Below are 11,967 nucleotides of genomic sequence, written 5' to 3' on the forward strand. Positions count from 1 at the left end.
CAAGAAAACCCTTCCACATGTCTGCCGTTTTCTATGCAAAAATAAAGCTCACAGCAACAAGAGCTCCTCATGAGATAACTCTGTTAATTCAGGGTTATCTCCACAGTTCCAGAGTGTTTGTAAGTGTGTGTCAGGAGTGTCTTTTTGAAGCCAGCAGTAAAAAGTCTCTTGCCAGCTTTGTAAGGTAAAGGTTCAAATCTCTCAGAGCGATGTAACCCTCCACCCGGCTGTCCCAGTCTCTGCCCCTCTCTGAGCTCAGGTGTACCGGAGCAGGTGTTGGCCTTATCCAAGATCTCCTCGTAAATCTCATCTGGAGGAAGAAAGCAAAACAAAGTTTAACAGACCGCTTTTTGACTCACTTCCTTCTAAGTCTGCGTGGGCCGCAACAGGAACAGTAGGTGGGTGGATTTCAGTAAGAAGACGGTGGATACCTGACTGCTGACTTGGTTCATGAGGTCTCGTAAGTCCAGCTGAATGTGCCTGAACCTCTGAGGCAAAGAGATCCGGGTTTTCCTCAGCCACGAATGAGCTTTTTCCTCCTTCTCCAGCTCGACTCTTTTCCTTTCCAAAATATTCCAGTAGGCTTGAATGTCCAAGAAGGCTGCATGCAGTCTGTCCCAGTCCTGATGGTTCAACAAGACGTGTTTTTACATCACATGGAAAATCTTACACAATCTCTCAATGCATGTTTCTACAGGGGGAATTCCATGTTAATTTTTTATTAAAGCTGACACTCTGTCACAAGGTTATTTTTTAAGGATTTTCCAATATGAAAAATAGGCTTTAAAGAACAGTGTTGACAAAGGAAGAAAGATTTATATGACAATGTTTTATGCGACTAACCGACAGCTGCAGCCAGCTATCAAAGTCTGTGGAAAGCAAAGGCAGTCCCCCCAGCTGATGGCTTCTGTCGTCAAAATCCAAATTACCGAGCTCCTGCTCCTTCTGTAAACAGAAGATTTTCAGAATATTTACAAAAACAAACAAATGTCTTTGCACAAAGTCCTGTTGGTACTCACATATTTTTTTAGCAGCTGCTGCACATGGCTCCGGGTAGATCTTGCCAGGCTAAAGGAGTTTGTGTATCGGTTCCTCTGGACCAGCGTGGACTCCACAGCAGACTCCAGGACACAGTAAACCATTAAGACTGTTCGCCACCAAGCAGCCATCTGAAGCAGAACCAGAGCTGATGGGTTAGAGATCTATCCTTCACAGGACTTTTGTTGATGAAACCTGCATTGTTCATGTTGTAGAATTAAGAAATGCCCTCAGAGGTGCTGCAGTTGTATTTATATACCCTCCCATCGAGAAAAGTAGTGCCAATTAGACTTGTACACAAGAGAGGAACTACATTGATTATTCCGCAAAAAATTCCACAACTTTCATTAAGGTCCTGCCCACTGGGAATTCCTCATCTGTTTGTTTATTTTAAAAGCATTTCATTGCATATTCAAAATAAATAGAGAAGTGAGGTATTTCCTATTGAAAGTTTCAAGGTGGAAGGAAACATTTGCTTAGTAGTGAACCCGAAGATGTTTCTAGTCCTGCGGCAGGCATGGTGCAAGAAACATAAGGCATAAACCCAGAAAAATTCAGAGGAAGTTTTAAAGAGTAGCATACTTCCTTATTTTTTGTTGTGACTGACTGTATTCTCTAAAATTATTGAAACTTGGTTGTTTAAAAAAAGAAAAAGAAAAAAAAAACCCTACTGGGTGAGTTTAGACGGTTTTGTACAGTGGCAGGATCCTGCTTAGTGCCGACCCTGTGTTTGTGGTTTAATACATAACTTTTATGACAGGCTGAGGACACCACCTGCTACAGCACAACTGCAAAAAGTGAAAACTCAAGATGGGATGTGAAAAAAAAGCTTCAAATTGCGTAAATAAATAAAAAAATCCTGAAATCTGAACCTTAAAGTATTATATTTCAAAATTATACAGCGTTTATTTAGTTTTAAACCTATAAAAGTAGCTTCATTCATGCACTTATTAAAGGTTTTGTAAATTTTGTCCATCAAATCACGACATAAAATAATTTATTACGTATTGCAAATCGTACATTTAGCGAGAAAAATAGAAATTAAAATCAATTTAAAAACAAATGCGCCCTAAGCTGGGTATAAATAAAATTAAATTGTCTCTTTATTTTTTAAAAAAAAGAAGTAATAATATATGAATGAACATGTGAAGGCCAGTTTTACATGGCTTTTGGTTGTCTCAGATGTGCAACTGAAACAATCAAATTTATAGGAAGATCAAAACTCCAGGACAGTGATCACTGCTGTAATATTTTGCTTAAAAGACTTTAAAATACATATTTTATTGAAGTTTAGCTAAAACTGTAGCAGATGACAAAATAAATAACCCTTCCTTTTCTGTTAGTCACAGTTTCATCATATGCTGTTGATGTAACGCACGCCTGACTAAGTCAACGTGTTTGTCAGGGACTGAGAAGATGACGGAGTTCTTTAGTCTTTTCATGCTGGCCCATCTGTTAGTGTTAAAGTTTACGGAAATTATAGCATTCAAGATATAAATCATAAATGCTGGTAGCATCAGAAAAACCCTTACCAAGATAAATATCAACCTTTATTGTAAGTTTAATGAGATATTGCTGATATGAAATCCATCTGTTATCAACACAGCTATAAAATCTATAAAATGTTCTCTTTAAAGTGTAGAGATTTAAAATGGGCTTACCTTGAAGGAGCTCTGACTGCCTCTCTGACTCTTGTGAAGCTCACATTTACAAGCTGCATATATATATTTCATTCTTACTTTCAGTTTCTGACAATACTGGGGTTTTTCATTTTTTCTCCCTCACTCCTTCTGTGTGGTCACCATCATGATTCAAAAGTGTGAGAATTTTTTTTTTTTGTGAGGAACCAATTTTTTTGGCGTAAAAATCATCTGATTTCCACTTTTTGACATTTTTACATCATTTGAGCTTCCAGTAAACGTTTACTCTGTCATTTTGGGTCTGATGTGACAGATATCGCCTCCTCGAAAACCATATGTGCCATCTCAAGGGGCTGATCCTCCCATTGTTTAGTAAATGTTAAATATATAAATATTACATCATGACACATCAGAATAGCTGACAGAGATGAGGTTACAAAAATTGATCCGTTTTTTTACATTTCTGCTCAGCATAATGCAAACTCCCAGGCTAAAAATGTGAAGCCCCAAAACTTTTTTTTTTTTAATATCTCTGTCCACTTTTATGTAAGTTGTTGATCATAAGAGCAAAAGTGAAAAGTTGATGACACTGCAAAATTGTGAAACTTTCAGTTTTTTTGTCCTTTTCATTCTCCAGACGGTGTGAAGTTCAGACTTGACTGAAGATCTTCGGGGAATATTTTAGGAGTCTTTTGAACTGAAAAACAATCTTCCACAGTTTCAGTGAAGTGCACGGGAGATGGCCCATGTCACCGTGTCTGTTTTCATATTCAGAAGGATTAGAAACCATGTACATTTCACAGGATTTTGGTGAACTTCGGGGAACACGGCAGAAACAGAATAATTCCAAAACATGTTTTATTTTCATTATTTAGAAGGTTTCAGACCTATGTATAGTTTAAAGCAGTAATAATGGTAACTAACTAAAAAACACAATCATCAAACTATTGCCAAACATATTTTTTAAAGCCATTCTGTTGCTTTCTGCAACATTATAGTGTTCAAAGCAGGGACACACAGCAATCTTTTTAAAGACCCACTCTAATGAAAATGGTGTTTTGGTGTTTTTAACATGTTCTTGTGGTATGTTTATGATGATAGAAGACACCCATATAGACAATTAGGCTCAACATTGCAAATTTTTGTGCATCAGGAGCAGACAAAAAAATCTTGTTTAAAAAGATCATATTGTGATGTATAAAACATGCTGGACAGACTAAAGCTATGAGGTAAGATTACTGTCAAAAAGAAAGGTATTTAAAAGAAACGATAAGTTTGTAAAATATATATATATATATAAATACAACATTTAGTTTTATGCTTAAGATCTGTTTTGAATACGACTTTTCTTTGTTTTGAAAATCAAATTTTCCTTGTTAACTTACTGTCAAAAATCTGTCACAGGGTCAAAAGCATTTACATCCAGCCCTGAAGCATCAATACAACTGAGTAAGAATTTGTATTTAGGCTAAAACTAACAGAAAAAAAACCTTTTTTAGAATCTTATTGATCCCCTAGTGGAGAAATAATCTTTCTACCATAGCTCTGTTGAATAAAAGAATCAGAAACAGTGTTCTTTGGACACATTTTTTAAGGGGGGGGCTATGTGACAACAGCTGATTGTGTAAACAATACACCATACCTGGAATTGTGGGGAAAAAATAGCAGCAGACATGCCTCCCTCTTAATTCTAGGTGTAAAATGTGCAGTTTTTTTTTTTTTTTTACATTTTTAAAGTCTTTTTGTTTTTAATGGATTAGTGTTATTGTTCACCATTGGGAAAATCTACCCATGGGTCACTGCAGCAAATCAGCTTTCACCGATCCACACACTTGGTTTGGAGGAAAGTTTTATGCTGGATTCTCTTTCTGACACAACCCTGTATTTATCCAGGCTGGGGACAGGTACAAGAAGACCCAGTCCTGGGCCCCCTGTGGCTATAGAGGTTGGCAGTAGCTTGAAGGGTCATGCCTATGGACCCACACTGGAGAAAGCCTACTGAACCCTGGTTTCTCATATGGCAGTCCTGCATGCAGCCAACTGATCCATCCAGCTGCATCTTTTTTATGTAATCATGTGGGGTAAAGCAATGTATAGAGTGAACAACTTCAAATGAGTCTGTTTTGTTTTGAAAGAGTGGGTCGGCAATGTGAGGGCTGGTTGGAGATCAAAAACCCCACTGGAATGGTTTGGTAGAAATCATTGGCAAATGTTTTAATATTGTTTTCACTTCTATTGTTATTATTATTGCTATTATTACTATTAATATTATAAGTCAGAAAATAAAAACACATGTTTGATCTTTGCATGTGTTCCCCGTGTGTGCATGTACAAACGCTTCAGCTTCCTCCCAAAGTCTAAAAACATGTGTGTATATAAATATATACTGTATATATATGTATATATATATATATATATATATATATATATATATATTATATATATATATATATATCATGTAATACTACATTTGTTGTATTATTTGCTTTTATATTACAGCTATTGTTACCACTACAATGTATATTATTACTAACACTGTATTTATCTAATGAGAGCATGGAAACTATTTTTTTGTTTTTTTGTTTTGTTTTTTTGGCAGGAGAGGATTCTTACCAGAAAAGGATGATGATGAGGGGGATGAAAATGATTTAAAGGTGAATTCCCATAAAATAGGAAGTTGCAAAACCACCAGATATCAATTAAGGCCAAGTCTCGTTAAACTAACTAATCATGAGTCACGCTCAGTATCGTTCAGAGGGGGAGGGACAGTGGGGGAGATTACTTCAGCGTTTTTTGTATGCAAAATGCCAGATGTCAGGCTTATGATGGGATGGAGCAGTGTGTCAGCAGTTACGCAACCAGTTTTAAGTTTAAATCAGTTCTAAATACTTGAAAAAAAATCCAAAAAAAAGGACAGTTTATATGAGACTCAAGAATCCGCTTTAAGCGTCATCGTATTTTTTCTTATTCCAATCACAAACGTTAAAAAACACAAGCGCTACAAACCAGTCATTTGTAACTACTTGGTCAGCTGTCAGAACTTCTCTAAATCTCAACTTGGAAACATGTTAATGGTACACGTGGCGCAAACTCGTTGATGTCTTAGTAAAAACGACATCTTACATTCTGACTGTTCATCAGGGACTTGAGACTAAGCTTTCCCCGTTAAATAAAAGCTGTTGCACAATACACTGGAGTTCTGAAAAAATTCCATTCTAAAGTCTTTATGAGAAACAATAAAAAGTAATTAATGCAGAAGACAAAGGAGGTTCTTTTTACAATTTTACTAGAATGATTGTATTAAAATATGAATAATCATCACTGTTATCAAGCTGAGAAAAGGCCAGTAAGTTTAAAACTGGCTGATTATGATCAGTCTCCAAAAACTATTATGTTTGTATGAATTATTTCATAATTGATATCTATTCTTGAACAAGTTTCTCTGAAAAAAAAAAGATTAATGAGCCACTCAGTGGTTCTTTTGGAAGGCCCAAAGTGGCTCATATTCACTCATGCACACACATTCATGATGGCGGCTCCACTGCTGAACACTGACACCAACCTATGACCATCAGGAGCAATGTGGGGCTCAGTGTTTTGCTCAAGGACACTTTGGACGAGCAAGGCAGGAACCAAGCCTAAAATCTTCCAATCAGAAGTCGACCGCTCTACTGCTGCACCACAGTCATCCCAATAAAGAAAGTTTACATTTCTGATATGAATTTCAAAAGATTTCTCATAAACTATTTCTGTACACAAAAACAAATGCATCAAAACTGTTTCAATGAACCAGAAGCTCTAAAGATTGCATAGTCAATTAATTATTCAACTGGCTAAAAGACTAATGACATTTCGAACAATGATAAATGTGTTCAACTCCCCAGTAATTACACTAAATAGCATTCATCCATATGTCAGCTACAATAAGTAAAGACCAAAATGACATTGTTGAATCAAAATTAGGGATTTTTATGTTTGACCACTTGGTGGTTTGGTGGGTTTCTTTTTCAAGTGGGGTTACTCCTCTCGAGTAAGACATTTTCAGTTCTTTAATTTGTCACTAAAGTCCTTTTACTTTGTTTCATTTTAATATCTGAGAACCCCTCATTACTGGAACAGTTTAGGGTGTTTCGCCAAACATCTTTGTAGGACAGTTTCACTCTCACAGCAGTTCACAGATGTTAATAGACAAAGTCAAACAGTTTTTACGTGCCAAATGTCTCATCTGAGGTCATGAGGTCCATGGTCGTTCACAGCTTGGTCAAGCAAAAAATGAACTTTTTGTTTAAAATATTTAATTTCTGGATCTCAGTGATTTTTAAAATCCATGTATGACTGTGAAAAAATACACCGATCCTCTTCATCATAAAGCCACAACAAAGTAGCATCTCACTAAATTACAGAATATTCCACCTTAGAAAATAAAGTCACAGACAAACTTCACTGAAATGACACTGACACCACACCAAGAAAGATTACACATTGTAATCAAAACCACAAATGATAAAGATGTAACAAATAATTAATTAGTTATATGATGAATTGATTTATATTTCGCTAATCCAATCAGATTGATCTGTATAAGAAAAGCTGTTAATTGAATCGACATATACCATAAAAAATAATTTCAAAATAAAATAAATTGGTTATAATCAATACTGGAAAATACCATTTGGATTGAGACATGGTAGGATTATCTTACTGTAATGTAAAAATGAACAAATGCCATCACAGAGGATAACACACATTGTGTTATCCCCACAAAAAATGATCAATCCATCATTACAGTCCAATGTGTAGAAACACAGAATTTTGCAAAGACGTGACCATACAGTGTGGTATCATGTTCTAATAATTAAATTATTTTAATGTGGAAATATTAACAAACTAAAATGTGAATAGATTTTACGTTAATTCTTGTTTCCTTTTTTGTTTGTACCCATATATAATTTACACTTGATAATCTTGCAAGAAATACAAGGCTGGAGATGTCCAGGATCGATTTTAGATCAGTGATTCGGATTGTTCAAAAGGCTCAAATATCATCGGATCATCAACCACAAACTATGATATGAAACAAACTGTTGTTAAAATAAATTGTTACAAAAAAAAAGAACAAAAAAGGAAAGAAAAACAGTAGAGCATGATCTAGGAAATTTCACAAAATCTTGCCAAAAAAACTCTTGCACTACAGTCACTTGAAGATGCTGTCAGCTTTAACAGGAAAATGTTGTAAGTGTTCTAATTTCAACTTCTTGAGCTAAGTTTTCACAATCCGTATGGTGCAAACTCACAGACTTTCTGTGAGATCAACACATCACGCGTGCAGCTTTCACAACAGGGACTCCAGACTGGATCTTCCTGTTGAAAAATTAGAAACTGATGGTTTCACTGGTTGCTGAAGTTCTGAGAAAAATCCAACACTTAGTTGCTAGGAAAAAATTCAAAATGTCAGAAGTAATCAGTGTACTCGGAGGAGGCTGCAATAGAGACAAACATGACAATCTGTATGAGATAAGTTTATATATCCTTAGTTCAAATAATAAACTATAAAATAAATAAAAAGTATATAGTGACCATATAATAGATAAATGACTACTTAAAAAGCAATATTTGCGCTCATACCTGGAAGATAACCTCAGAAATATCTTTAATGAATTAATAGTATCTTGATTTGGGTTTTTTTTTTTTAGGTTAGTTAACATTTTTCACTTTAAAATCCAGTAAAATAGGTAGAATCAGCTCACGTGTTGCTATGTTTAGCACAGGAGTGGAAAAAAAACTTTATGTTGCAGCAAGACACTTGGGGAAGTGATCCCTCGCCGTGCTCTCAAGAGGTCTCGTTTGAGTGCTGTATTGCGGTTAGAAGAACGAAAAATGATTTAAAAAAAGAGGGCTTCCCTCATTTTCATTACACACTACCGCACACACCATCCCCCTCCTGCAAGCGACGAATTTCCCAACAGTCACATAGTATTTACTCAATGTCTAAATTCAGTATCGTTACTTTGCAGTTTCAAGCATTTGTTACAGTTTTGTTATTCATTTCCTTCTTCCTACTTCCATGACCACGTCGTTTTTTTGACACACACTTCTCTCATCAAAAATTAATTATTTTATTCATTTATTTATCAATAAAAAGGCCAAGTCACTGACCAGTAAGGCTTTAGCTATAAGGAAGAAGGGATCTTTTAAGGGTCAAAAACTATTAGGAATGTGGCACAAGCTAATTATTACAGATTTGTGTCACTCACCATCAACTTTGTTTTATAAAACTGGCACTAAAAGATTGCATCTATGTTCAGAGAATCAAGAAAGGAGCAAAACATCTAGATAACATGAGTCATTTAGTATTATTTATAATCTGTTTGCAGATGATGTTGTCCTGTTGTGGTATCTGTACGGGTCCATTGGGTGTGAAAAGAGAGCTGAGACGGAAAGCATGGCTCTCATATATCAGTCAATCTTCGCTCCAGTACTCACCTATGGTCATGAACTCTGGGTCATGATCAGAAGAACTGGGTCCTGAATTCAAGGGGGTGAAATGAGCTTCCTCTGTAAATTTGTTCCCTTAGAGATAGAGTTAGAAGCGTGGTCACCTGGAGAGCGTTTGGAGAGGAGCTGCTTCTCCTCCATGTTGAGAGGAGCCAGTTGAGGTGGCTCAAGCATCTGGTCCGGATAACTCCTGGACATCTCCCTGGGGAGGTGTTCCAGGCCTGCACCAGGAGAAGACCCAGGATACGATGGAGAGACTACGTCTTTCGGCTGACCAGGGAATGCCTTGGGGTCCCCCATGGGAGCTGGAGAAAGTGACCAGGGAAAAGAAAGTCTGGACATCTTTGCATAGAAAAATGAATTGTTTTGGCAACCACAACAACATATTTTCAAACCCCAAAAGTAGATGTTTCCCTAAAACGGCTGGTTAACCCTTTGACACTTGAGGGATCGCCGGTGACACTTTAACACAAAATTATTAATATACTGTAACGTTTTCAACCGTTAACACAATAATTCCGGTAGATTCTGAAGGAGAAAAGCAGATTGTTGATCAATTACATTGATCAAGTCAACGGTTGAGAAGTTACACTAAATCAAAGAACAAAAACACTGGAGCTCATGTGTTAAAGGATTAATTGAAAGATTTAGAATATAATACTGTGTTAAAGAGTTTGCAGTTTATGTTCATGTTACGATAAAGACTAAAGTAGCTTTTGATCAAAGGTATTTCTATCTTAAAGTTTTTACAAGTCTTATTAGGATGTTGGCACTGGCCTTTGCAAAGCCAAAATTTAAACTAAGCACTCTCCGTGAACATTTCAAGCACATTCCATGATGTAGTTTCTGTTTTCTAATGCTCTTTCACTGAATTATGTAAGAACTGAAAGTCCACCCAGGGGTTTACCTGATGCTCAATTCATTTTAAAACTGCAGTTCATCAAAAGTATCCAACAGTTCTTTTTCTATGAGGTTCAAATACAGTGAGTTCACTGTCAGCCTCACAAACTGAAGAGTCTTCTAACTCCTGTCCCGGCTTGTTTTGTCTTTGTGGCAAGTCTGGGCTGGTTCTGTCTGGCTCCTGTGTCTCTCTCAAAGCCCAGAGTATCAGCTGATGGCAGTTGGTTCCCCTCCATAGGAGTGAAGTGGTAGTGAAGTGACATTGTTCTGAATTTCCCTTTAAAGTTTTGGAAATACATAAAGAAAACTAAACAAAATGTATTGAACTTGCACTCAGTTAAGCTTATATGGACACATTTTCTCAACTCCTTAAAGTTTTTATATCATCTTGGTCTTGATGTACTTTAAACTCAATCATTATTTCTTTGTTGTCCGTACTTCCACAAGTATGGCTTCTGCAACGCTGATGAAAAAAAAACCAGATATTTGTTTTGGTTGCATAAACTTGGCCATCTTTGGAACAAATTTGAATTGGGGCCAATTGCCAAAAATTGAGCAAAAAAATCTAGTCTGTGGGCACAGCTGCATTATCAGAAAACAGTCTGCAGGCATGTTGGGACATGTTGAACTCCAAGAGAGGTCTTTGTCCTGGGACCTTTTTCTATTGCATAATGCGTCAACGCTAGCCTGCAGGCATGCCTTTTCTTTGCAATAGTTTTGTTCCTTTCTCGTGTAAATGTTTGCAGCTCTTGTGGTTAATGTAAAGAAGCTGTTTTATTTCCTTTAAATACCCATTTTATTGTTTAAAAAAAAAAACACTTTGCTGCAGAGATGCTATAATTGGTGATTTTCTTTTTGTTAAGTTGATGCAAATCCAAGTATATGTATTGATAAGGTTATAGTTTATAAAAAAGTGAGCCCAAAACTACTTTGCAGAATCCTATGGAGTTCAGCCAATGAGAGAGCCTTTTATCCTAAAGATAAGATGCATCAATGCAACTGTGTTTTAACATGTAATGTTAATTGATTCAGTGTTTTATTTCTGTATCAAAATATTTTAAACAATACAGTTTTGTTAAGTTTAAATGCCATATAACTGGTTTAAATAAATAAAAATCCTTTTCCTTCTATTAATCCAGTCAGTCGGCTTAGTTAGACCTGCAACAGAGGCAGACTGAACCATAAAACCATGTTTTTGTAAGAACTTTTTTATGGCAGCTGGTCATTGATGTGCTTTTATGGTGTACACAGCCAGACATACAATAATGTTTTCCCTGTGGCTTCATGTAAAGAAAACCGTGCAGGCCATAACTTGTTCTGGGTCCAATAAAACTGTACAATTTCTGGTTTAAATCATGAAAATCTGATTTTTATTTTGAAACGAAATCACACAATTTAAACATCATCTGAAAAAACGAAAGTGGTACAGTTAATGAAGGGCTGCAATGCAGTTTGGATTGCAAAATTTAGTGACCACTATTTTATTTTTAGTTGGCACATTTTTCAACATGTACAAACAGTGACAGCACATTGTAGTCAGCTGTCATGCAGAATCAGTCATCCACAGAGGCAACCCAAAGTTCTTCATGGACCAAAATCATCAGTAGCAATATAACAATAGACTGAAAACAGGTTAACTATTCAAACAAGTAAATGAAAAATGTGAGACAGTGACAATGTCACATCACCCAGAACAAATGCACCAGAAGTTAACAAAGTTTTATAAATGTGAAAGTGGATCAAGTTGAGTGAGATTCTTACTACCCCATACTGAGAGAACTTTGCTGGGTCCTTGTTAAATTTATGATGCAATTCAAAGTCTGTCTTTATGTTTTCAAAGTTATTTACCACCTTTCTCTTCCATATTTGTATGAACTCTTTCACATTGCCTCCT

General features: G+C 36.1%; 1 protein-coding gene across 1 annotated transcript; it reads right to left on the minus strand.

Annotated features, from left to right (window-relative positions):
- Window positions 1-2,685, minus strand: LOC118599640. Its single transcript, XM_036215256.1, has 4 exons — window positions 1,020-2,685; window positions 844-945; window positions 432-623; window positions 1-310 (listed from the first exon to the last, which is right to left on the minus strand). Exons 1-4 carry the CDS (start codon window positions 1,167-1,169, stop codon window positions 131-133), a joined length of 624 nt encoding a protein of 207 aa, XP_036071149.1. The 5' UTR covers window positions 1,170-2,685; the 3' UTR covers window positions 1-130.
- Window positions 2,686-11,967: the final 9,282 nt, after the last annotated feature.

The sequence above is a fragment of the Oryzias melastigma genome, linkage group LG14 (genome assembly GCF_002922805.2).
Source record: "Oryzias melastigma strain HK-1 linkage group LG14, ASM292280v2, whole genome shotgun sequence".
Classification (NCBI taxonomy): Eukaryota; Metazoa; Chordata; class Actinopteri; order Beloniformes; family Adrianichthyidae; genus Oryzias; species Oryzias melastigma.